At 32.9% G+C, this 21,987-nt stretch overlaps 1 protein-coding gene across 2 annotated transcripts in view; it reads left to right on the plus strand.

The window, feature by feature from the left end:
* The window catches only part of LRRC40 (leucine rich repeat containing 40), a 47,894-nt gene that overhangs the window by 7,254 nt on the left and 18,653 nt on the right, over positions 1 to 21,987 (plus strand). For both annotated transcript variants that reach the window (XM_078072934.1, XM_036116880.2), the window contains exons 2-9: positions 6,316 to 6,497; positions 7,568 to 7,641; positions 10,471 to 10,600; positions 13,514 to 13,637; positions 16,752 to 16,894; positions 18,539 to 18,711; positions 20,294 to 20,381; positions 20,499 to 20,544. In XM_078072934.1, the coding sequence (XP_077929060.1) occupies positions 6,316 to 6,497; positions 7,568 to 7,641; positions 10,471 to 10,600; positions 13,514 to 13,637; positions 16,752 to 16,894; positions 18,539 to 18,711; positions 20,294 to 20,381; positions 20,499 to 20,544 (960 nt within the window). The remainder of the gene's footprint in view (positions 1 to 6,315; positions 6,498 to 7,567; positions 7,642 to 10,470; positions 10,601 to 13,513; positions 13,638 to 16,751; positions 16,895 to 18,538; positions 18,712 to 20,293; positions 20,382 to 20,498; positions 20,545 to 21,987) is intronic.

The raw sequence follows: 21,987 nt of genomic DNA on the forward strand, positions 1-21,987 counted from the left end.
CCATTTCTATAATTAGCTATTGTCAGTGGAAGATAAAGTAATATGCACCAAAAAACATGCAAAGGAATCTTTTCTCAGTCTTCGTTAATGGCCATTCTGTTCATTGTGGAAGCCTCTAGTTACATATGGCTATTTAAATGTTAATTAACCAAAATTAAATAAAATAAAAAATCATGTTCTTTAGCCACATTTTAAGTGTTGTATGCAGCTAGCGGCTACCATATTGAATAGTGCAGCATATAGGATATTTCCATCATTGCAGAAAGCTGTATCGAGTAGTACTGTTTGAAACAATTATCATCTTGTGAGAAATATATATATGCGTGTGTGTAGGTGTATATATGTACATATATTTATGCATATATATGTATCTCAATTTGTTTATTCATTTGATATATATATATACATATATGTGAATATATGCATACATAAGATTACCTTGATATATTACATCATCTTTATTTTATTTTGAGTTAACCTTACTGGGGTATAATTTATAAACAATGTATGCATCCATTTTAAGTGTACCATTCAGCGAGTTTTGATATATATATATGTACACACACACACATATATATACACATACATAAGTTGTGTAACCACTACCGCAGTAAAAAATACAGAGTATTTCCAACACTCAAAAAGTTCCCTTATGCCCCTTTTTTGTCAGTCAACCCCCACTGCTAATTCCACACAACCGGTGATCTGCTTTTTGTCAGTGTAGATTAGCTGCTTCTAGAATTTCATTTAAACAGAATTATACATTTGCAATTTTTGTTTTGTTTTAGGCTTCTCTTGCTTAGTATGTTTTCTGAGGTTCATCCCTGTTGTTTATATCAGTAGTTTTTTTATTGTTGAGTAATAGTCCGTTGTATGTATATACCTCAATTTGTTTATCCATTCACCTGTGATCAACATTTGATTTGCTTCTAGTTTTTGGCTGTTATGAATAAAACTGCCATGAGCTTTCAAGTAAAGTCTTTGTGTAGACATATGTTATCATTCCTGTTGAGTTACATACCTGGGAGTAGAATTGCTTGACATATAGTAATAAGTGTATATTTAACTTTTTAAGAAGTTACTAAGCTTTTTGCTCCCAGTAAACATGAGAGATTCATTTGCTCCAGATCATTACCAACACTTTGTGTTGTCAGTCTTTTTGACATTAGCATTCTTGTGCTTGTATTGTAGTACCTCCTTATGATTTTATTTATATTTCCTTAATGACTCATGATGTTGAGCATCTTTTTCAATGTTCATTGGCCATTTGTATATCTTCTGCCAAGTGTTCAGATTTTTTGTCTATTTTTGAATTGGGCTATTTGTATTTAAGTTGTAAGAACTTTTATATTTTGGGGACAGAAGTACTTCTCAGATATCTATCTCTATTGATATCTAATATATTTTCCTGGCCTGAGGATTAATGATTTCTTTAGAAAAACATAAGTTTTCAGTTTTGAGGAAGTCCAATTTATCAATTATTTTTCTTTTGGGATTTGTACTTTTTCTGTACTAAGAAATTTTATCCATCCAGGGGCTGTGAAGATTTTCTCCTCTGCTTTCTTTTAGAAGTTTTATAGTTTTGTCTTTCATATTTAAGTCTATGATCTATTTTAAGTTAATTTTAGAGTGTGTCATAAGGTAAAGGTGGAGGTTCATTTTTTTATCCATATGAATTTACAGTTCCAGTGCCATTTGTTGAAAAGACTATTTCTTATTAAATTGGCACTTCTGTTGAAAATAATTGATAATATATTATTGCATGGAATATTCCTGAACTCATCTTTTCTATTGATTTATATATCTTTATACTAATACACTGTCTTGACAAGTTTTATGGTAAGACTTTAAATCAAGTACCATTAAGTTCTACAACTTTTTTCTACTGTTTCAAAAATTATTTTATCTATTTTAGTTCTTTTGCATTTTCATAATACATTTTAGAATCAGCTTGTTAATTTCTGTGGAAACGCAATCTGAGATTTTGATTAGGATTGTGCTGAATCTGTAAGTCACCTTGGGGAGAAGTGACAACTTAATTAGTTTGTAATGTGGTATATTTATCTGTTTATCTAGACCTCTAAATTTTCACAGCAATATTTTTTATTTTCATACCAAAGGTTTTGCATATATTTGTTAAGCTTAGCCCTATTTCATGGTTTTAGATGCTGTGTCTTATAAATCTTTAAGCATTTAAAAAATATTTTCATTTATTGTTTGCTAATACATAGAAGCACAGTTGATTTTTGTATATTAACCTTGAATTCTGTGGAATCTCTAAACCCATTCCATATAATTTTTTTATAGATTCCTTAGGATTTTCTGCATAGATGATCATGTTTTCTACTAATAGAGATGGTTTTACTTTTTCCTTTCCAATCTGAATGCCATTTATTTATTTTCCTTATCTTACTACATTGGTCAGGATCCAGAGTAAAATTCTGAAGTAGTGATAATGGGCGAAAGCTCTTAGTCTTTACCATTATGTATGATGTTAGCTATATGCTTTTCATAGAAACCCTCTGTTAGGTCAAAGGAATTCCCTTCAGTACTTAGGTTTTTGAGAACTTTTTCTTGTTTATTTTTGTCAGATGCTTTTTTTTTTTTTTGCATTTCTTGAGAATCATTGGTGTCTTTTTTTCTGTTAATATGATAGATCTCATTGATCTTCAAATGTTAAAAGTCTTTCATTCTTGATGTAATTCCCACTTGATTCTGATGTATTTTTTTATATGTAGGTAATAAATTTGTTAAGGAATTTTGAGCCTATAATCATTAGGGAGTTTGTAGTTTTTTTCTTTTTCTTTTTTCTTTTAATGTCTTTGTCTGGTTTTGGTATCAGGCTAATGCTGGCTTTATAAAATGAGTTAGGGATTGCTCTTTCCTCCGTTTTCTGAAAGAGTCTATATAGAGTTAATATCATTTCTACTCCAGATGTCTGTTAGAATTCACCAGTGAAGCCATCTGGGCCTGGAGTTTTCTTTGTTTTAAATATGTTTTAATATTTAAATGGGAATATTTAAAATAGCAAATTCAATTTCTTTAATAGATGCAAGGCTACTCAGGTTTTATATTGCTGTTGTGGTTTTTTTTCCCCCTTTCAAGGAATTTGTTCATTTTAATTAAGCTGTTGAATTTATAGATGTAAAGTTGTTTATAATATTCCCTTATCTTTTTAACATCTGTAGGATCTAAGGTGATATTCCAATTTTCAAAGAACAGGTATTGGTTTCATTATTTTTTATCTATTCTGTTTCATTGATTTCCCCTCTATTTCTTTGCTTTTGTTTACTTTGGGTTCTTTTTCTAGTTTATGATTGTAGCTTAGATTATTATAAAATAAGATTATTTATGAAGCAAGACTGGACATGAGTTGATAATTGTTATAGGTAGATGATGGATACATGGAGTGTTACTTCATTATACTATTCTCTAAATTTATGTATATATTTGACGTTTTATATAATACTTTAAATTTTACATAAAGCAAATGAGGGGCACTTGGGTGGCTCAGTTGGCTAAGTGTCAAAATCTTGATCTCAGCTCAGGTCTTGATCTCAGGGTTGTAAGTTCAAGCCCTATGTTGGCCTCCACACTGGTGTGGAGCCAAATAAATAAATAAACCTGACTACATAGTAATTTTTTTTCACATTTATATGCCTATTGACATTTATCTTTACCTGATTGTTTCATGCATTGGTAAGCTATTTTAGGATGGCTCTATAGAATTCCTCAATAATTAGGACTTTTTATAACTTTTAGTGGTTCTTTGTGTTTTTGGGTAGGGAAAGAAAAGTGACATGAATCTTGAAGCTGTAAGCTCTTCAAGAAATTGGGATACCTCACAAACTGTAATGGGGAAAAGAATGAGCAGTATGTCAGTGTTAATGGAAAAGCAAATTGATACATGTTCAGTAACAATATAGTATCAACAGTTATCCATTCCTTGATAGTTCCCACAAGGACAAATTTTGCTAACAAAAAAAATCTGAAATAATGATAAAATTGTAACATTGATTTAGTATAGTTGATGGGTAACAGGTATTTTCATTATGTTGTGTGAATTTCTTGTGCTCCCTGCCTTCGGCCCCACCAAAATTTGTTATTACATTGCTTTTTAATTATAATCATCTTAATGTACCTATATATAGGTATCAGAGAAAAATAGATGCACAAATGCTCTATATATTTTCTTAGGAGTAGAGTTGTGCATATCACATAGTTTCTTCTGTACCTTTTTGTGTGTTTTGTATTGTTTCATCTTGCCTTGTTTTTTTGTTCTGGAAATTTTTGTTGGTGACTGAACCTGGATGGCATGTTGGTAGCTTTTAAAAAAAAATTTCTCAAGAGTAACATTGATATTTAGTCAAATACATGAACATCGCCAGTTATATGGATTCTTTTGGTGTCAGTAAATTCTCATGCTAATCTGTAGTTGATCTCTATTTCTTATTCCCACTCAACCATCCATACCTATATACCAAAATAATAATAATAATAATGGTAGCAATGGTAATAGTAATAGTAGTAATAATGGTACATTTTATGGTGCTTTTGCTCTCGAAAAAGTTGGGGAGAGTGAATTCTTTTTATTTTGCTTTACTTTAAAAATAAACCTCTATCCGCAAACAGAAACATGAATGGACTTATATTCTATAATATTCATATTATCTGGATTCATTGGTAGAAGTATAAAGAAGAGGCTACCTAACCAGAGAGAAGGGGTAGGAAAGGGATCTTCATTCATTCTAATATGAATATAGATACCCCATTTTTTTGAAGGAGTGTAAGTCTCATGGATTTCAGGAGCTTTGCTTTGCTACTATAAAACCATTATATCAGATTAGTAATCCTGAATTATACTTCAATGTGCTGAATTTGAAACTTGGACCACAGCTTTCCATTTAGTCTCATTCTGACATCTTAGTCAATGACTGCAGGATATAACCAGTTGTTGCCTTGATTAATAACCGCTGAAAGTTCTAGATCATACTACTATGTAGTCCTACTTTTATGAAGGAATGAAGGACTTCTTTTTTTTTAAGATTTTATTTATTTGAGAGAGTGAGAGAGAGGGAGAGCACAAGGGGGGTTGGGGGGGCAGGCAGAGGGAGAGGGGGAAGCAGGCTCCACACTGAGCAGGGAGCCTGATGTGGGGTTCGATCCCAGGACTTTAGGATCATGACCTGAGCCGAAGGCAGACGCTTAACCGACTGAGCCACCCAGGTGCCCTGGAATGAAGGACTCTAAAATAGTTTTGCTACAACGCTATAGCAAGTTAATACCTTCTGGAGTTTCAGATTTTATAGTGGTGAACCTGGACTCTCCCTGTTCAATTTATATGGTCTTATTTGCTGTGTTTAAGAGGTTACTGTATTTGCTGCAGTAGAATTCACACAATATTGTGTGATGGAGTAAGAAATAAAATTGTATGTTAGGTAAAATAGCAGCTACCAGAATTAGTTATGCCTTCCAAATGTCCACTGAGAGTCAAGACAATATAGCTGTGCACATGTTTGAATCCCATTTCTGCTACCTACTAGCTGGATAGCCCTAGGTAAATTACACATTCTGTGCCCCATTTTTCTTATCTATAAATGAGAATAGTAATAGCACCTACCTCAGAGTTATTATGAGGTTTAAATGAGTATGTTAGAAAATTGCCTGGTATTTGTAAATGTTAGCTATTATTATTAGATATTATTATTACTAGTGCTTTCTCAGACAGTATATACTCCTGTTATAAAACTTATGACATCACCTTGTAAATGTTGATTTTCATGCTTTTATTGTATTAGCATAATGATAAAGTCCATTCTTTATTGTCTTATATATCTACTACAATGTGCTGTGCAGAGTATGTGTATAGTAAATATAGTTGAATGAAAATAAAAGTAAGGGGCACCTGGGTGGCTCAGATGGTTAAGCGTCTGCCTTCAGCTCAGGTCATGATCCCAGGGTCCTGGGATCAAGTCCCGCATCAGGCTCCTTGCTCAGTGGGGAGCCTGCTTCTCCCTCTCCCTCTACCTGCCCCTCCCCCTGCTTGTGCTCTTTCTCTCTCTCTCTGTCTGACAGATAAAATCTTAAAAAAAAAGAAAATAAAAGTAAGATTTAATATATGAAATACATATCACATTCTGTTTTTGAACAAAATCAACTTTAGTTGTAATTTATTGCTCTTTGAATTTTTAAAAAGTTTTTAATGTTTCAGAAAATGCTTTTCAATAGATAAACTGAATGGCTATTATAAAAGTATGTCACTTAGTATCTCACTTCTTGTTTTCTTTCTTTTTGGTGTGGTGGTGATGGAAATAGTACCTCAGTGTGTCTGGAGAATAAATGTGGATATTCCTGAGGAAGCTAATCAGAATCTTTCATTCAGTGCTACTGAGCGATGGTGGGAGCAGACGGATTTGACCAAACTAATCATATCCAACAATAAACTTAAGTCACTTACAGATGACCTACGACTCCTGCCTGCACTCACTGTACTTGATGTAAGTTGACTGGTATTAATATGGGTTGTTAAGGAGAGTCTAAAGGTAAATTTAGGCTTTGATAAGCAGAAAACACATGTTTAATTGGTAGAACGTAAGGAAGAATAAATTATTGATAGGCATAGCATGATGGTTAAGAGTGCACTTACAGAACATAAGGCTTCCAATTCTGACTGCGTCACTTGATAGCTGTGTGACCTCGGGAAAGTTACTTCATTGTACCTCAGTTTCCACATCTATAAACCAGGACTGACACTACTACCTATTTTTAAAAATTGTTCTTAGAATTTAATGCATTATTGCATGTAAACAGAATCCATATTTAACAAGTGGTTGCTGTTGCTCATCTTTTTTCTTTTATTGCTGTTATTTTTCTCTTCATCAACCTAGACATTAAAGCAGTACTTGAAATTACTTTTTTTTTTTAAACTTCAATACTGACTTAAATTATTGAACTTCTTGTGTGTTTATTCAAGGACTATTTTTTAGTCTCGTTGCCATGTCATATTGTAAAGCATGAGTAGTTTATTTCGCAATCTGTGGAGTTTTGATGTACTTTACTTAGGAACATCAGAAATCTTCCAATTCATGTCTGAAAGTGTTGGATCTGGTCAAATTTCTAGAGAAGTTTTTTTCCTCATTTGCAAAATGAATGGATTGAATCTAAGGTTCTTTATATCTTGAAAATAATATGAGAACATAATAGAGCTCCTCCTCCTCTTTCTTGTTTTCATTTTTTGTATATGTTGACATAAATTATACCATCAAGTGCTATTAGTTTCTAACCCTCTCATCTCTCATTTGAGATTGAAATTTCACTGAATGAGGTAAGGTTATTTTTTTTATTTGTAATATTTAAAATTGATGACTTACCACTTCATGACTTTTGAACAGGAGCTTAGTCAACTTCAAACTCCTTTTCTGCTTCTATACATAGAACAAATTAACAATATTCCAAGTATACTATTAAATTAGAATAGCAGAATTATTGTTGAAAAATTCTGTACAATGGCAAACTCATATGGTTAATTAAAAGACTAAGATATTGACTGTTTTTTAATAACTTTTAGATACATGATAATCAGCTGACATCCCTTCCTTCTGCCATAAGAGAGTTAGAAAATCTTCAGAAACTTAATGTCAGGTAAAATTTAAGCTTATTTAATTTCAATATTGCTAATACAAGGGTGTAAATCTAATATTCTTAAAAAATTTTTTTTAATACTAGAAAATATTTTTGTATTTACTCAAAGTGGTAAAAGCAGCGTAAGAATTTTTATTTATTTATTTATTTATTTTTATAGATTTTATTTATTTGAGGGAGAGAGTGAGAGAGAGAGAGAGCGGGGTGGGTAGAGGGAGAAGTAGACTCCCCACTGAGCAGGGGGCGCAATGCGGCACTCAATCCCAGGACCCTGGGATCATGACCTGAGCCAAAGGCAGGTGCTTAACCGACTGAGCCACCCAGGCACTCCAGAGTAAGAATTTTAAATTTTCTCAGATGATTTTTGTTGAATTTTTTATTATTTTTGCAGAATTGCCTGCATGTTTTTCTGATTTTATAAATGTAAGGCCAGTTGATTTTTTTAAGTACTTTTTGTTTTATTTACTTATATATTTATTTATTTTAATTTTTAAAAAGATTTTATTTATTTGAGAGAGAGAGCACAAGTGGGCGGGGGGGCAGAGAGGGAGGGACAAGCAGACTCCCTGTTGAGCAGGGAGCCCGAGGACCTGGGGCTCAATACCAGGACCCTGGGATAATGACCTGAGCTAAAGGCAGATGCTTAACTAACTGAACCACCCATGTGTCCTCTTTTTGTTTTATTTTTATGTAGCAATTTTTACTGGTTATTTTAGTAACCTTTTTGTTGATATCTCAGGTTTTAAGTTACTTTGATATTCTAAAAAATATCTAGGTTAAGCAATAGGAAAAAATTTGAAATAATTCTTTCATTAATGATGAAAAATGTCATGGTTTTAGTATTAGTAGCTTTTAAACTTTTCTGAGGACTCCTGGAGTTCTACAGATATGCTTCTGGTACTTGTTGGTAGGTATGTAGGAAGCCAGGTGGCTAAGGCTCTGGCTAACTTTGTTTGCCCTTTAATACACATCTAGACTTCCAAGAAATAATTAAGTACCTTATGCGTATTATATATACACAGATTAGGGGAATGGGATTTGGGAAGATTTCATTTAGGAGATAAAAAGGTTTATTAAGTGTTCAAAACATAGTTTGAAAAACTGTGGTTCATAAAATTGGTATGGTTACAGATCTATCTAACATAGCATAATCAAGTCTCAGTATTCTGTGGGTAAATTAATTGAGGGAAAACGTTTCCTTAAGTTACAGTCCTCATCTGTTGAAAAAATTACCACAAATCAACAAAAATATCTATACATAAAAGGTGCTAGTTGTTGAGAGCTACATCAGAACCTCTTCCCCATACAAGTCCAACGCAGGATGTGGCCTGCAAAGGCAAGAATGGGGAGGGTTGAGAGAATATGTGAGGGAGTATGGATTGGGTATGGCTTTGGCTTTAGCTTTAGCTTCCAACACTTCAGAGTATAAGCGTTAGGTTGGAGGAAATAGATGGGGAGAGGAATGGAGGAAATATGTAGCTAGAATTACATCTCTGCCCAACTACATCCCTGTGAAATCTACAAAGATTTCAATTAAGTGACCAACAATAATAACCAATTTTTGACAATTTTTTAGTGGTTTTTATTTATTTTAGAAGACATCTTTTGGTATTTTTGTTCCAACTGGTTTTATTTTTGTATAATTTAAGGTTATTTTTACCCCATTATATTTCTCATTTCACCCTGTTATTTGTTAAGTAATTGTAGATGGCATGAAAATAGAATGGAATTCCTAAGTGAATAGTTGAGGTAAATCTGGGAATAAATTAAATCAGGTCATCTCTTAATTATAAGGGAATGTATCATCTTCAGTGACTTGGGACTTCTAAAAATAAACCAAGTACCTCTACAGAAGGACTGAGCTGAAAGTAAAACTAAGTACAAAGAAGAGTGGAGTTGCACATTACATTCAGCTGGACATACCAGGCCCTTAAACAGAAATAGCTATTTTTGTCTTGAGTGCTAGCTTAGAAACACATTCCCCATAGAAGCTATGACTCCATTGTAGTGTATATGTGCCCATATCTCTGTCAGAATTCTAAAATTCAGATACAGGGGCGCCTGGGTAGCTTAGTCGGTTAAGTGTCTGACTTTGGCTCAGGTGATGATCTTGGGGTCCTGGGATCGAGCCCTGCTTCGGGCTCCCTGCTCAGTGGTGAGCCTGCTTCTCCTTCTCCCTCCGCCTCTCCCCCAACTTGTGCTCACATGAGCACTACTCTCTCTTTCTCTCTCTCTCTCTCAAATAAATAAAATCTTTAAAATAAAATAAAATTCAGATACAGTATGAAAAATTAAGAGTCCAGTGTATCCTCTCACATTGCGTATAAAATCAAGAGTAGGTTATAAGGAAGCAATCAAAAGTTCACAAATTATTTGGTTAAAAACCTTTATTTCTTGGGGCGCCTGGGTGGCTCAGTCGTTAAGCGTCTGCCTTCGGCTCAGGTCATGATCCGAGGGTCCTGGGATTGAGCCCCGCATCAGGCTCCCTGCTCACCAGGAAGCCTGCTTCTCGCTCTCCCACTCCCCCTGCTTGTGCTCCCTCTCTTGCTGTGTCTCTCTCTGTCAAATAAATAAAAATCTTTTAAAAAAAATAAAAATAAAAACCTTTATTTCTTTGTTTTCTTTGAAACTCTCAATTTGATTACTTTAGATGACTATAATCTTAATGAGTTATATACTTTTAGGATGTGAAGTTTGATAAATTTTTAGAATTAGTAACCATATTTCATTTTTAAAAATGAGCCCATGTAGTTGGTTAGCAAAAATACCTTTACAAATATTTATTATGTTGTTACTGAATTACTCAGCATTTATTTTATCAATCAATAGCCATAACAAACTGCAAATACTTCCTGAAGAAATTACAAATTTAAGAAACCTGAAAGGTCTATATCTCCAGCATAATGAACTAACTTGCATTCCAGAGGGATTTGAACAACTTTTCAATTTAGAAGATTTGGTAAGTTGTGATTTTCCAATTTTTATATAATTTGGGGCCGATGTGATTTTTCATCAGGCTGAGAAATTGGATGTATGATTGAAATCATGAAAAACATGGACAGATGATTATAGGACTAGATTATCAGAAACTGCATTTCAATTAGATTGCTAAATTAGTAATTGTAAATTTATTTTTCCTATTTTTTCTTATAAAATCACCTTAGGTTTTAATTTAAGAGTAGAGTGTGGAAGGGGGTAATAAGGATGACTGTTACTCAGAGGATTTTATGGCTTTGCAAAATAGGGGAAAGGTGTCTTTAGCATATACGAATTTCCATTTGTATACCCATTCCTTCTTTATTGTCCCTATAACCCTCCTCCTGTCCTTTGAGTGTTGAGACGGTCCCTTTAAGGCCTGCCTTTTCTTCCCTATTTTTCAAAATGTCCACCTTACCTTGCAAAATTTTCATTCCATCTATGTCACATCCTAAATAGAGATAACCATAAAGCAATACAGATATTATTTTAAGAATAATGAAAATAATAGGCACTTTGCTTTGTGCTTTACATATAGCAAGGTACATAATTTTATTCCCTAATACAGATATGGAACTACAGTTTATTAAAAAAAAAAAAAGTACCTTATCTGAAGCCATGTAATGAATAAGTAATGAACTCAGGATTTTAACATGTCAGTTTGACTCCAAAGTGTATCCCTTTTTTTCTCCCATTATACCCCTGAAGGAGTAAGATTCCACTAAAATATTCGATCTGAAAGACTAGCTAGATTAGATTACTTGTTCTAATATATAATCTTTACTCCACATAGTTATTTCCTCTTACATTCTTGTTGTTTTCCCTATTACATGTTTTCAAAAACTTATGTCAATTTAGTCTTAAAGTTTATTTCTCATTAAAGGGGAAGTTAATTCTTTTACCTCTACTTTTTTCCTGTAAATACATCTTCCTTGATATTCCCCTCATCTGCTCTAGTGTTTGAAATCAACATTTATAACCGTCTGCAGCCATTCTTCAGTATCTGTCTTTCAATTTGATCAGATTGGAAATAAGGTTTGGAAAGTTAAAGGCATAGGTAGATAAAATGAATGGCTAAGGAAGGGGCCATCAGATTTTCTTAAAAAGTCTAATGGTAAAAGATAGCAATTGGTAAATAAAAAAAGAAGAGTATTTAGATTAGAAAGGAAACCTAATAAACTGTAGCAGTTCCCAGTTGTTTCCTTTTTATGGGTTCCCGGATAGTCATTTGCGTAATGAAAGGATATTTCAGTTGAGAATTGTATTATTAAGGACTCAGTATCAAATCATAAATGTGAGCAACAGTATATCACAACATTAGAAATATAAGCGTGTTTAATAATTTAAGCTAGTAATATTTCTTAAAGTTATATAAAAGCTGCTTAGCAATGGTACTAAATGAATATTTATTGAAGAAATGACAGCATAAATACTGATTAATTTATGTATAATGTACTTATATTTTATATCTAATTATTAACTGCAATAATTAAATGTTTAACTTTATTAGTAATTTTGTTGATTTGGGTTTTTAAAAATATCTTAAGAATTTGTGAATTAGTATCTTTCCTGTATCAAAAACTTTTTTTAAGTTTTTTATTTTGAAATAAATTTAGATTTACGAAATGTAAAGAGAGTACAGAGAGTTGCCATATACTCTTCACCTAGCTTTCCTTAATTTGATATTTTACATACCCATGGGACATTTGAAAAACTAAGAAATTAACATTGGTACAGTATTACTAACTGCACTACAGATTTTATTAAGATTTTCCCAGTTTTTTCACTAATGTCCTTTTTTTTTGTTCCAGGATCCAATCCAGAATACTACATTGCATTTAGTGTCAGTAACTTTTGATACTACAAAGTATTTATTTCATAGTAATCTGTTCATTCTTAGTGTTTAGAGTATTGGAGTTGTAGATTGTTGTTTCCTGTTGTTGATTGTGATACATTATTTTGTGTTATTTATAATTGTATCTGTGTTTTATAAAAAAAATAGCTGGTCTAGTGTTTTTACCTTTTACTATCTTCTTAATTGATTTAGAGTTACAGAATGTAATTGTTTAATGTTAGACTAAATGCGTCTTCAGAGAACAAGTTCCCTTAAGTAACTTTTTTTTATTCATTGTTACAACTGGCCCTACCTAACAGTTTGCTGATAGCTAGTGGAGTACTTATACCTAATTGAGATGTCACAAGAGTTATCTGATTGTCTTTTAAATGGAGTTTCAAAAAACAGTTCTTTCTTAACTGTTTATGTTTTAAAAAAAAACAGAAACAATGACTTAAAAAAACAGATATAGACATTAATTAGGCAAGCTTGAATGAAGGAAAAGCAGAGAGTAGAGTAAACTTCTGGACTTAGTCAAAGCAGACTTGCTGAGGTCTGCAGAAGAACCGAGAGGGAATATTTTTTTCCTTAAAAATTAAAATGTCCATTTTCTCAGCTTTATTTTTTGTCTCTCAAGATTTTTTTTCTCTGCAAAGACATTTTTCTTTTCATATTACAGTTTACCTATACAGTTTGCCTAATTATCCTAGGTACTCACTAAATATTAGATGGACAAATGGATTTTTTAATTAAAAACATGATGCATGATATAGCATGACTTAGTAATAACAGAAACCTTCATGTAAAGTATTTCTGAAGTCGAATTCATTCTGATTCCTTTCTGCTCCATTACTGGGCACATAGGGGTCTAATAGAATACTGAGGTAATGAATGACAACTTGTGAAATTGTCAGTGAATGAGGGTTGCAAAACATATCACCTTTGAAATAGTCTTTATTTATGTTGCATTCTCCTCAAAATCCTGGAAACCCTTTGAGGGATCAATTATTTATTTATTTATCGATTGATTAATTGATTGATTCATTCATTCTCTTTCTAAAGGATATTTCCAACAATCGTCTTACAACTGTTCCTGCTAGTTTTTCTTCTCTCTCCAGTCTGGTACGACTCAATCTTTCCAGTAATCAGCTGAAGAGTTTGCCAGCAGAAATAAGTGGAATGAAAAGTAAATCTTCTCTATTTTAAAACATACATAAATGTGAAGTTGGTGCAACTTATATTTAGAAAAATAAATTTTAATATTGTTAGTTACAGGGAAGTAAAATAATAGATTTTATGCAGGTCAAGCAAATAATAGCAAGTAGTCAGATTTTCTCCAGACCATTATTGTCTAGCTTAACTTCCTAAACAGTTCCCACCAAAAGCATATTTTGGCATATTAAAAAGAGGAAAATAAAATATGATTATGAGTTATGGTAAAATTATATACCTGAGATATTGATTAGGGTTTTGAGCTATGTTATCTCTTCATTTATTCAACATTCACGAAGAGGTTATTCCCCTTTAATAGGTGATTCTACTTGTGGTTATGTTACAGCTGTAGCCTCCTCGTGGTCCGTAAGTAACGATGCCAGGAGATAGTCTAGTTTTGCCCAAATGGTCAATCATTTAAAAAAAAAAAAAAAAAGGTTAAAATAGTGATTCTGTTGGAGTTTACCATATCACCATCATATTTAACATATTCTAGAACTAGTATTAAGGGATAAAGAAATTAAAGGCACATTTCAGTACCTTTTAAATAATTATACTTAATTATCTTAGAATTCTTGATTTAGAGGGCAAAATCATTATAGTGAATTTTTTTGTTTAAAAGCAAACTATTATTATTTCTTGGTTGATGAACATACTGTGTGTCAGCTGTACACTATTTACCTTATCTAGTCTTTTCTGCTAATCAGCTATAAGCCCTCTTCATTTTTTTAAACCTCCATCTTGTAGAAGTTATAGGAGTGATTTTATATAGTTGATTACAAATCATTTTGAGATAAATTTGTAAAATTGTGCTGTTTTACTTATATTAGTAGTCATTTGTCATTTGTAATAGGAATACATAAGTTAAATCTTCCATAAATCCAGTTGATATTTTAGGGGAACCTTTACTTGGGACACCGGTAATTAAGACTTTGCTTATCTTTGCCATTTTTCAATAAAGGTATTAAAAAGTAGAGCTAAACATAAAATACATTATCTTAATATATAAGAAGCTTGGATTTTTTTCATCAATTGGGTGAACATATCTTGAGAGATGAGAAAAGAGGGAAATCAGTATAAAAATACTTTGAATTTATAGCAGTTTTTCCAATATACTATATAATTAATGATCAGATGCTTTCTTCCTTTAGCCATGACAGTGATACTTTTAAACTATCACCAGTAGGACATTTAGTTGTTACTTCACTATTAATGACTGGACGCCAAGAACAACATCTAACATTTGTGTGGTTCTTTCTAACTCAAATGCTTTTACATATATTGTTTTGCCATCACAAAGTTGTGATGTTAGGAGGATGTAAGTTAGGGGGATGAATATTTTTTACATTTTAAAGATTCATAAACCTCGCTTAGAAATTATGTTATATATTGTAGAGCCAAGGCTTGAATCACAACAGTTCTATAAGGCTTGAATCCTCTTACTCCATCCCCATTGCTCTTTCCACTATGCACTGCTTATATTCTCAGTGCTCTTAAATGCAAACAGTTATGAAAACTATAGTGTCTAACTTTTAAAACAAACTTTTCTTTATAGAATTTACTGGATTTGAGGTGAATCACATTGTGACATTTTTAATTTTATTATTATTATTTTTAAAGATTATATTTATTTATTTATTTATTTGAGAGAGAGCACAAACAGGGGAAAAGGCAGAGGCAGAGGGAGAAACAGACTCCCTGCTGATCTGGGAGCCCGATGCGGGGCTCGATCCCAGGACCCTGGGATCATGACCCAAGCTGAAAGCAGACACTTAACAGACTGAGCCACCCAGGCTCCCAATTGTGACATTTTTAAAAATGCTCTAGTCAAATAATACATAAATTATTATAGTATTTGTTGAAAGTAGTACTATTACATTTGTTTTGAAAGCAGTTAGCATCTTTAAATACTAAAAGAAGCAGTCTAAGGCAGTATCAACTCAGTCTTGCATTATGTTAAAATTGATAGGCTCAAAGTACAGCAAAAAAGTTGTAAAGTGTATATCACCTATTCGAACTAGAGGGTTGAGAGTGAATTGTGGAAAATATGTGGTGGCCATCGTAAGTAGAAGAATCTGTGATATGTATTAGGGAGAAAGCTGCTTATTGAATTCTTAAGGGAAAGAAGACCTTTACTTTTTTCCATTTTTGTTTTCTTATATGCCTTTTTAAGAAAGATAGATCCAGGAGGTAAGAGAGATGCTGCGAGTAAGAACATCCTTCTTGAGCTATGGTATGCATTCTTGTCCATAGTGTTAGCTAAGATGTTAGAGAAAGCATGTAATTTAAACAAAAATAAGAAAAGAAAAGAAAGAAGACGGGGGGAGAAAGAGACAGTATGGATAGATGGAAGAATAGGAGGACAAACATAGAAATCCAAGGCTTTTTGACAGAAAGTCAACTTGCCAAATTTAAATACATGTGTCTAAGCTACTACTAGCCAGTTATTTGACATCCATTCATACAGCTAGTGTGCATGCATGTATGTCTTTAACTACCTTAAACTTTTTCTTTTGAAAGATGTATAATTACTGGGGCACCTGGGTGGCTCAGTTGGTTGAGTGGCTGACTCTTGATTTTGGCTTACGTCATGATGTCAGGGTTGTGAGATCAAGCCCTGTGTCAGGCTCCATGCTCACTGCAGAATCTGCTTGAGATTCTCTTTCTCCCTCTTTCTCTGCCCCTCCCTCTGCTCTCTCTCTCTAAATAAATAAAATCTTAAAAAAAATAAAGATGTATAATTACTGAGGGAAATAATATCTCATAGTCTGTAGTTTGTATATTTTAGAATACCTTAACAGAGTATTGGAGTATTTTGTTTTTTATCATTACAAAGATGACTTGGACCATTATTAAACATCATTTTTAATGTCATATCTCTTTAATTATAATTAAGTATAAAAGCAATCTCAGTTTATGTTTATGTCATTCAGTGGTATTCTATTATTCTTTATTATTATAGCAGTATACAGTGGCATGGGTTTGTAATTCATGGTGATGTACACTTTATTGACTGTGCATACAATTATAGACCAATATTTTTCTCTTTATTAAAGTATTTTTGTTTTTCACTTACTATGTATTATAGGATTAAAGCATTTGGATTGTAATTCAAATCTCTTAGAAGCTGTACCCCCTGAAATGGCTAACATGGAGTCACTAGAATTGCTTTATTTGCGGAGGAATAAATTACATTTTCTACCAGAATTTCCTTCTTGTAGATTATTAAAGGTAATATTTAGATGATTATTAAACTATATATTTTCCAAAAGTTAATTATGAAAATGAAATTTTTAATCTTGTTTTACGTTGGGAATATGTATTAGTTATAAGTGCTATGTTTTTCCTATATTTTTCAGAATTTTAGTCTGACTATGTTAATGGTATTGTTAGCAGTAGATTTTTTTTTTTAAGAAGCTTGTAAATTTTTTAAAAGATTTTTATTTACTTATTTGAGAGAGAACGAACAGTGGGGAGGGGCAGAGGAAGAGAGAGAGAGAGAAACAGACTCCCTGCTGAGCAGGGAGCCTGATGCCGGGCTCCATCCCAGGACCCTGGGATCATGATCTGAATTGAAGGCAGACGCTTAACTGACTGAGCCACCCAGGCGCCCAGCAGTAGATTTTTTTTTTTTAAAGAAATAATTAACTTAAATATAGGAATTTGTACATTTCATCTGAGGAGTAGTATATAACTGGAGAGGTAGATAATGAGGCTAACATAGTAAGGTGGAGTCATACTGTAGGACACCTGGAGTACTAGGAAGGAATATGTATCTAATTCTGTAAGTTGCCACTGCTCATGTTTACCTAATCATAATTGGGTCTGTTTAAAATTAATTACTTTCTTTTGGTTTTAAGTATATAGCATTAACATTGTCTTTTAAATTTGCCGTGCTTTGTTTTCCTTCATGTATACTTTTATGTGTTAGAGTTAAAAGGGCTTCTCTTAAACAGAATGGTGGCAGTTTTAAAAGGAACTGAAAAAGTTATTTAGGGGCGCCTGGGTGGCTCAGTCGTTAAGCGTCTGCCTTCGGCTCAGGTCATGATCCCAGGGTCCTGGGATCGAGCCCCGCATCGGGCTTCCTGCTCAGCGGGGAGTCTGCTTCTCCCTCTCCCTCTCCCCCTGCTGTGTTCCCTCTCTCGCTGTCTCTCTCTCTGTCAAATAAATAAAAATCTTTAAAAAAAAAAAAAAAAAGAAAAAGAAAAAGTTATTTAAAGATTAGTTATACATCTGATAATTATAGATTCTGTTAATGGGAAATCACTATATTTAATAATCACTAATGAGGGATGTTTGGGTGGCTCAGTTGGGTAAGGGTCTGGCTGTTGGTTTCTGCTCAGGTCATGATCTCAGGGTTGTGAGATGGAGCCCTGTGTAGGGCTCCTCACAGAGCATGGAGTCTCCTGAAGATTCTTTTTCTCTTTCCCTCTGCCTCTGACCTGCTCACTTGCGTGCTCTCTCTCTCTCAAATAAATAAAGAAATAACAACAAACTGATTATAACTTTTTATGCTCATTCCAACTTATTTTTAAACTTTAAATTTTTTATCATCGTCGTTCTTGGATTTGTATTTTTATTAATTCTATAAATGTAACTACTAAATCATTTCTGTGCTTTGGTTTGTAAACTTTGAACTTTCTGCCAGATTATATCTTTAATTATTTTTAAATTATCAGAAAATCCTTGAAAATGTTTTGTTTTTACCATTTTTAGCTTAATTGTAATTGAAAACTTAAGCACCTTAGTAATTAGAAACTTATGTTTTTTTCCATGTATTTTTCAGTGATTTGAAATTAAGATTTCAACTTTATTTTTATTATCTAATATAAAATTGAATACAGAAATACATATGATTCATCTTTGGTTTTGTAGGAATTACATGTAGGTGAAAACCAGATTGAAGTATTAGGGCCAGAACATCTTAAGCATCTGAATTCTATCCTTGTGCTAGACCTGCGGGATAATAAGTTAAAATCTGTTCCAGATGAAATTACACTACTACAGTCTTTGGAAAGGCTTGACCTAAGCAACAATGATATTAGTAGGTAAGTTTAAAGATCAAAGGAATAAGAAATCATACCTGCATTTGCTTATAATTCATAAGTTAATAAGTAAATAAGATTTGTAAAAAAACACGTAGAGATCTTTTTTCTCAATTGAATTCACTAAACATTTATTGAACAAGTATCATATGCAGACTTACAAAGAATGGTTAGATTTGGTCCTTGGCAGCAAGCTTAAAATACTAATAGAATCAGATATATTTATAAGTTACTCTCATCCACTTAGAACATAAACTAAGAAGTCAGGGTTTTTATCTGTTTTGTTCACTGCTCTATCTCTAACTCCTAGATCAGTGTCTGGGTATTTAGAAGGTACCTGATAAATCTTTGTTGAATTTATTAAATGAATGTAAAGCGATGGGAGAGATATAAAATGCTTTGAGGGCTTAAAGGAAATAGAGGTATCAGCAATTTATTGAGAGGAATCAGGGCAGATTTTGTAGAAGAAAAAACGTTTTTATTTATTTTATTTATTTTTTTAAGTTTTTTTTTTTTTTTTGACACAGAGCGAGAGATCACAAGTAGGCAGAGCGGCAGGCAGAAGGAGAGGGAGAGGGAGAAGCAGGCTCCCTGCTGACAACAGAGCCTGATATGGGGCTCGATCCCAGGACCCTGGGATCATGACCTGAGCCGAAGGCAGATGCCCAACTGACTGAGCCACCCAGCACCCCAGAAAAAACGTTTTTAGATGATCATTAGGACTGGGACTAGGGTGAGGCAAGTTAAGTGCCTAGAGCACAGAATTTAAGAGCACACTCACCTTCAGGGTCATGCCTCACTCTAGTCCCACCATATGATCTTTAAAGGATGACCCTGAGTTTCAAGTGCACATGTACGGTGGTCAGAATGATTGACTTGGTGGGACAAAACTGCACAAAGAAAACCTTGAAAGTTCAGGAAATTGTAGGGGTATATTGAGAACAACAAGGAATCAAGTTGACCTGGTAAATAGGGTACAATTAGAGAGATTGTAAGAATTTAGGGCTTGAAGGTAAATTGAGGCCATATAGAATAGGTCCTTAAAATGCCTGTGAAGAGTAAGTTTCATTCATTAAGAGATGGGGAGCTACTGAAAGATTAAGAACAGAAGCAGTTTGATTATAATCTCATTAAATAAATTGGTATTGTAGGTTGATCACAGTAATTTTGGGATAGGAGTGTTTTTGTACTAATAAATAACCTAAATAATATTAGGTTATTAGGGAAGAATTTCATTTGCTTACTTGAAGGAAAAAAATCAAAACATTTAGTATCCTTGAGTATGGCTATCTTGAATCATTGATTCATTCAAATTTACTTTTTACAATTTTTACTTAGCAAATGTTTTGTAGCTCACATTTTTTTTTAGCAGTCACAATATGACAATTTCAAAACAAATCTGTTTTTTCTTTTACATGTTCAGCATTTCAAAGGGAGATACTTTAGGCCTATGTTACCTGAGCTCTCTTTGACACTATTATATGATATATAGTTTGTCATATGTTGTTAGTTTTATAGTCGACTATTGGTTGAATTATACTTACTCTTCATGTTTTCCCTGAAATCAGTTTAATCTTTTTTGTAGTCTACCCTGTTCACTGGGAAAACTTCATTTGAAATTTCTGGCAATAGAAGGAAATCCTTTGAGAACTATACGAAGAGAAATTATAAATGTAAGCATATTTAGAATTCAGTTCTGGTTTTTAAATTTGAAATTCAAACATGCATGTTGATCTATGAAACTGCAAGGTATATCTTGGTGAATATGTGTCTTCTCTCCACCTTTTCAGAAAGGAACCCAAGAAGTCTTAAAATATCTGCGAAGCAAGATTAAAGGTGCTTTTCTATTTTTTTCCTATATTTTGAAGGATAGTATGAAAGGCGGTGAAGTGCTAACAGTACATAAATTTACATGTATTTTGGGTGTAAATAATTAGAGGAAATGGTGCCTGGCAGGTGTGGTTCTAATTCTGAATCCATACAGGTCATAAATATGCTGAAGTTATAAAAACATCCTTAAATTCACAATAATAATATTTTTCCCTTAATTTCTTTGATTTGTGTTACAGTGTATGAATTGGAAAATATAACAAAGTTTCAGTAAGCATCCTAGTGCTTTAATTTTGAAAAAAAGAGCAAAACTTGACTTTTATGATATACTATATGAATGCTATTGACTGGGAAGTATATTAATAGTTATTTGAATATCTGCTTCATGCATAGTTTTGCTAAGTTCTGACAAGTGTAAAGATAAAACACATTTTTCAGGATATGTTAATTTAGCATGAATATGTACCAAAAGAGAAAATGATACTATACATTTAATTTTTAATGCTTCACTAAAGTGTACGATATCCCAATTTTTATTTTATGTATATCATTGTAGAATACACTAGAGTATTAAAAAAATTAAGCTATACTAGTGTATTGCTGCATAACAAACACTCTACAACTGAGTGGCTAAATACAGCAACTGTTAATTTAGCTCGTGACTCTGTTGGTTATGCACAGCCTAACCTAGCACCATATTGCCAGTCAGTGTATGTTAAATGAATAAGATAATTACATACTTCAGCAGTTTTCATTTTCCACCTTGACCTTCAAATAAATTAACGTAATTTTCTAAGACTCTTAGTTCCTGCCAATCAAGGAGTTTCCTTTCTTTTCCAGGTATGCTTTCTCCTCCAGAAAAATTTAATTATTATGATATGAGTCAGAAGTCATATCAGAATAATAAAAAAAAATTTTAAAGACTTAATTTTTTTAGAGTAGTTTTAGGTTTACAATGAAATTGAGAGGAAGGTACAGATATTTCCCATATATCCTCGGCCCCCACACATGCATAGCCTCCCCCATTTATCAAAATCATTTACCTGAATGGTACATTTTTTACCACGGATGAGCCTGCGTTGACACATCATAATGGTGTAGTATATTCTATGGATTTGGACAACTGATATATATTCCCCATTGTAATATCATACAAAGTATTTTCAGTGCCCTAAAAATCTTCTGTGATCTGCCTATTTATCCTGTTATCCCCTCAATCACTCCATATCTGGCAACCATTAATCTTTTTCTTGTTTCCATAGTTTTGCCTTTTCCAGAATGTCGTGTAATTGGAATCTTTCAGATTGACTTCTTTCACTTTGTAGTACACATTTAAGTGTCCTCCATGCTTTTCATGGCCTGATAGTTCATTTTTTTTAGGACTGAATAACCTATTGTCTAGATGTACTATAGTTTATTTATTTACCCTACTAAAGCATATGTTGGTTG

Source organism: Halichoerus grypus, chromosome 5, assembly GCF_964656455.1.
Source record: "Halichoerus grypus chromosome 5, mHalGry1.hap1.1, whole genome shotgun sequence".
Lineage (NCBI taxonomy): Eukaryota > Metazoa > Chordata > Mammalia > Carnivora > Phocidae > Halichoerus > Halichoerus grypus.